Genomic DNA, 5,753 nt, shown 5'->3' with positions numbered 1-5,753 from the left:
AGACACACGCAGACACAAGCAGACACAAGCAGACACAAGCAGACACAAGCAGATACAGACAGACACAAGCAGATACAGACAGACACAGACAAGCATAGGCCGATGAAGCTGCAGTTATGTCATGCTGGCCAAGATCTAGAACTGACCGCTTGGGACCAGTACCAACGATCCCACCAACACCCTTCCTCGGCCCTGGGACTCGCACCCCGAGTTGTACGCCGCGCGTCAGAGTCGAAGCCGTTACGGGCGCTCGCCAGACGGCGCGAACATGAATGACGATGTAAAATGGCTCGGCGTACCGCACCCGCCGTCGTGGAGTGCGTCACCTCAACACTCAAGGCCCACAGAGGTGTGTCACAGGTAAGGACGCGAAAAGCAAAGTGACAGGCTTTTCAAAACAGGTCATCCAAGCCGCAAGGTAAACCTCCTCATCTGGAGTGGGGAAAGCGTTGGCTTGCTGGAGGGATCGCCTTCGGTCAGCCCGCTGAGAGACGTTAGCATCCCAGTCCATCAATGTCGTGTTATTCGCCACAGTCCAAATCATGAGTCCAGGCTGCTTCGTCGAAAAAATCTTCGTCGAAAAAATCTTCGTCGAAAAAAAACACAGCGGGCGCCTCGACGTCAGCCTAGGCATCGGCAACAGGTCTGGAACTGATTTGCCCAAGGCCGACAGGGTCAGGACCGACATGCTTAGGACCGACAGGCCTAGGACTGACAGACCCCGCGCTACTCCCTTTTAAAGATTCTCATATGCATTTCTGAAAGAACAATAGCCCCGGGTGATCGCTGCTCAACCCAGAGGCATCCATCCCATACCATGGACTCATGCCCCTCCCGCCTTACAACAAGTCCTTGCTCATTTCATAGGACCAGCCTCCCTCACGCCGCAGCTTCTCTCGCGCTGCCAGATCTTTTCGAATATCATCCTCGATCAGCCCGTCAGATCCGCTCCAATTAGCACTCGAGGTTCTGTTGCGGAACTTGGGCCATCTATCCTTGCTCATGCTGAATACTTCTTCCATGTTTAGCGGTGCTGGTGGCCCAAAGATTTGCGATGGGTCCATTGTTTCTTGTCGCATTAGAGCTGCCCGGAGATCGGGTGACGCCGCCCAGCCCGCGATGTTCTTCATACCAGGATCATCATCCTCATCTTCATCATCAGTCCCAATTTCGGGTAGCTCGATTGCTTCTCCGTTCTGGAATTGTGGCGATGAGCGAGGCACAGATTTCGCTGCCGACTTGGCTGCGAGGTACGGGCCAGGACGTGCAGGTGTCCTGAAGGCAGGCCCGGCTGCGTTAGAAGCGAAAGGAATATTGCCTTTGGAAATCTGGGCCACATCAACAGGGCGAGTAACCTTGCTTTGAAGCTGATGAAATGCCACTGAAGCCTTGAACAAATCATAAGTCGCGCTTGGTGGTACATTGGAATAACCATTGTGGAAAAGTGACTTTAGAGGGAAATCCTTTCTAAAGCCAGGCGATGGTCGCACAGCATGACTTTTCGCGGGTTGGCTACCGCTCTCAGCGTCACCTTGCAAAACCTCACTCGTCCGGCGCCTCTTGGCATCTTTCGGTGGACGGAAAACAGCCACGCCGTCACCAACGTTCTGTTTTTGCCGGCTTTTTGTTCCCTTGGGGGGGTCGGGCACTCGCCACCAGGATTTCCAGGCCCGCATAGCTAGCTGCCGAATGCGCAGAGCCAACTGAATATCTTTCTGTCCAGGGTAAAACGCCACAGTGAGACTCGTCCCAATACTGTTGGCCCGTTGCGTAGGGACTCACCGGCATCAGCGTGACGCGCTTGGCGTGGATGGCGCACAGGTTGGCCTCCTCCAGCACCCCGATGACATATTGCTCGGTACTCTCCTGTAGCGCCCCGAGAGCGGTGCTTTGAAATCTCATTTGGCTTCCGTGTTTGTCTGCACAGATCTCTTTGATCTGTCCCAACTTTTTCATCAGCACAGTACTGGCTACAGCACTCATATCAGACTAGGTACTTCGCACAAGCCTTTGGAACGAAAGCCTAGGAATGACAAGCCCCGTTTGCTTCTGGGCTTTTCTGATTTCCCTGAGCGCTGCGACCCCTGGCTTGACTCTCTTGGCACGCTTGATCTGGCCTGTCGTGGTAGGCAGCACCACTCTGGCTCGCTGCCCGGAAGCGTTGCCGCCTGCGATTGCGCGAGCTCTTTGTTTTACCCTCGCCATGGTCGGCATGCAGCGGATGGGACAGGACATACATATACTTCCCCTCTTTGTCTTGCGTGTTGGGGGTTTCGCTACCACGGCCAACTGCTTTGTCGTACCCGCTTATGTCGTGCTCACGTCGTCGCCGATGGTGTAGGCTTGGCCACCGGGGCTTCCTCAGCTTTTTCGGTCGCCGTTTCATCTTGACCAAGGTGGCACGGCAGCGGGTCATAGTGATCAGCTTTGCGTATTGCATATGCTCTGTGTATTGTGCATGTTCTGCAATCATGGGCAACGTGGACACGGGTCGGCCCATCTCAGCCGCCTTCGAATGTCCGTCTCGTGAGCTAAGTACAAAGTGTTAGCGCTATAAGTAGACTCGTCATCCCAAATTGAAGGCTAGCTTGTCGAAGCCTTTTGCTCTCCAGGAGCGCCCGTTATATCTTGCACGTTTGCTCTCGGGCTCCAAATAGCTGCATATGGTAATCATTGACTCCACGAGAATGGCTTTGGAATTTGGTATGGCAACAACAGACGTCTATTCTGGTGCTTCCTTTTGCTGACTCGAGGAACTGACTCCACAGGGTCCTCCCTTACGCCGTCGGTGGTAGAGTTGCCCTGCTGCCTCCGCATTCTCAGCCCGCAGCGTCTGCGTTCGCTCTTTCACCGAAGCGGCGTGACACCACGATGTCCAGGGTGCTCGAATAGGATCACAAGAGAACAAGAGATCCGTGTCCGGGACAGCAAAGGCTGGCGGTCCGTGACCGTACGACGGGTCGGTCATGATCCGGCGGGTGTATACCTCTCGTGACCTGCAGAGGTGGCGCACTCCAAGCTGCCATGTGCTGGCAGGGCTGCGACAATTGAGACTATCCGATTAGTTACTGTAAAGAAAAGAATACAAGTGACTCTGTCTTACTGAGAACGCGTAGCCACCTCATCACGACGAAGCGTGCGTAGATGTCGAAGTCGTGCCGACAGATGCAGGGCTATGCCATGTCGCTCACACTCGTTCGCCGTGAGACAGTAGCCACGGGTCTCTGCAAGAGCCAAGTCGTACCATCGTGCGGCTCGTGTTGATTTCCCATTCTCTGTTGGGGTGTTTTGGTTCTATTTTTGCGCTCTTTGCTGTCATAGCTCTATACCAGATCCCTGCTGGCTCTTGCCGTCATGTATATATTGTGCAGACTTAGACGATTAGCGACGACATTTGCGAGCTATGGAACTCAATGAACTACTCATCGTGGCAGAACTCCTTCGGGCCTTGGCCAAGATGGGACCGATGCACAAGAGACTTGCACTACAGAAGATTACTATGATCTCTTCGATGGGCCAGGCTAATTCTGTTCTACCTACGTCCATCGAGGCAGCTGTGGGGCTCACAACTAATCGCGCTAGTGAGGTAGAGAAGCCGACGAAGCCGGTTACATCGCCGTCGAACACACGAGGATCATCGACAAAACCAGTCACGAAGCATCCGACGGGATCGGTGAAACAGGGTATTAAGCAGGATAAGTGCACAATAAACAACTTTAAAGCATTGACGGGGCAGAATGCCACCGTCACAAACTTACAGAGAGTCCTGCTAGCGATAGGAAAAACGCCGCATCGAAGAAAGGCTCAAATTTTGAACCAAGTACGGGAGTTTTGGTCAGAAATCGAATCCTAGTACGTACAGTGAAGAGCGAGGTGCTAAGTCGGCGTCGATGTATCGAGGCAGCTGTGGACCACACAACTAATTGCACTAGTGAGGTAGAGAAGCCGACGAAGCCGGTTACATCGCCGTCGAACACACGAGGATCATCGACAAAACCAGTCACGAAACATCCGACGAAATCGGTGAAACAGGGTATTGAGCAGGATGAGTGCACGATAAACAACTTTGGAGCATTGACGGATCAGAATGCCACCGTCACAAACTTACAGAATGTCCTGCGAGCGATAGGAAAAACGCCGCATCGAAGAAAGGCTCAACTTTTGAACCAAGTACGGGAGTTTTGGTCAGAAATCAAATCCTAGTACGTACAGTGAAGAGGGAGGTGCTAAGGTCGCGTAGAGAAGGAGAGCATCACATACCGAGCAGATGTATCGAGGCAGCTGTGGACCCCACAACTAATTGCACTAGTGAGGCAAAGAAGCCGCCTACACCGCCCCGGAGCGGACGGAATTAGCGACAGAAGTGATAAGTCTAGTGATAAAAGCAGTGGCAAAGCAGTGAAAGACTAGTGGCAAGATCAGCAACGAGACAATCAACGAGACAATCGACGAGACAAATGAATTTACAGACGACAGCGCTGAAAAAGGGAGAGGAGTTTTGGAGAGAGATCGAATGCTGGTACCATGAAGCGGGAGGTATCAAGTCGGCGTAGAGGGTGAGAATATCACATATCGAGCAACTGCGGGCTGTGGTACGTAATAATTAGATAGTGCTATAGTAGTCAATACATGTGTACAACTCAGTCGTTTTCGGACGATTTCGAACACACTGGAGCGCGATCCACAGCTTGATGGGAGGCGAAGGTTAGAGCGACAAAGACTAATGGAGTTGGCCGGCGGTGTAAAACAAAGAGAGTATCCCAGTTTCGTCCTTTGACCATGCCATCCTGCCTCGCTTTCTCATCTTCCTTCGTCACCATTTAGGTTGCCAATTTCTTCTCATCACGCCAATGGCGATCATCAATCTAGATCTGGCTGCGCCAGCGTGTGCATGCCAGCCTTCGACCCAGGACTTTTCATCGAGCACGCAGTTGCAGCCCGAGCCGTGGGTGCCTACGACGGTTGCTGACCCCGTCGACGAGGCAGAGGTTCCGTCGTCGGTGTGTTGCGAGGAGGGTTCCCCGCTCTTTCACCTCAGAGACAACGGCGTGAATCTGACGCTGTTTTGGGAGCCATCGACTTCCGAACAGTGCATAGATTGGGGTCTTTTGACGGATTGTGGTGTCTCGGGTGACTACATGGACGGCACCATCCATCTGGAAACTGAAGTGGCTTTCGGAGAATGGCTCAGTGCGCTGGACGCCGAGGAACGTGCGAAGAAGAAGGCGTGCTGCTCGTCAAAATGATCCGCCGCGCCTTGTGTCGCGTCTTGCTATTCTATCGGAATTTCCTCAGAATCTCTCCATTATTCAGTTTGAGCAACGAACAAGCTCCCGTTGAAGCATGGTGTTCGACACAGCACGAATGTCAGAAGTCGCTGTTGATATAGTCCGTCTTGACCGGCACGGCACAAGTTCGCACACTGTGGCAGCGGCAGAAAAAAACAATATGCCGAAGGCTGGGGAGCATCGTAAACAACATGTAGAGCAGGGAGCCTCCAGCAGCTTGCCCAGTGCGGGGCTCCAGACCCTCGTATGCGCCGTGTCTTCCTGTAGGCACACAGTACTCGAGACGTAGGTAGCTGAGCTCTTTCATCGGTCCCAGAGATGCTAGAAACGGCTGGACGAAATACAAGCTGTTAGTTTGTGCTCGACGTTCTCAGCAAGAGAAAAACAGAGAGGACTCATTACAATCATATCTCTTGGCTTTCGCCCTCTATGTGTCAAAAGCGTCAAGGTGTTGACTTGTGGAAA

The 5,753-nt window shown here is 52.9% G+C and overlaps 1 protein-coding gene across 1 annotated transcript; it reads right to left on the bottom strand.

Moving 5' to 3' along the window:
• Nucleotides 1-839: 839 nt before the first annotated feature.
• Nucleotides 840-1,902, bottom strand: ISF_09980 (inner centromere protein; the record flags this gene model as incomplete). The annotated part of the gene is made up of 2 exons (XM_018853579.1): nt 840-1,196; nt 1,783-1,902. 2 exons carry the CDS (start codon nt 1,900-1,902, stop codon nt 840-842), a joined length of 477 nt encoding a protein of 158 aa, XP_018699232.1.
• Between the last annotated feature and the right edge of the window lie 3,851 nt (nt 1,903-5,753).

This window comes from Cordyceps fumosorosea, assembly GCF_001636725.1.
Source record: "Cordyceps fumosorosea ARSEF 2679 chromosome Unknown scaffold_120, whole genome shotgun sequence".
Classification (NCBI taxonomy): domain Eukaryota; kingdom Fungi; phylum Ascomycota; class Sordariomycetes; order Hypocreales; family Cordycipitaceae; genus Cordyceps; species Cordyceps fumosorosea.
Note: the sequence above shows the minus strand (reverse complement) of the source record. Positions and strands in the feature narration are given on the sequence as shown.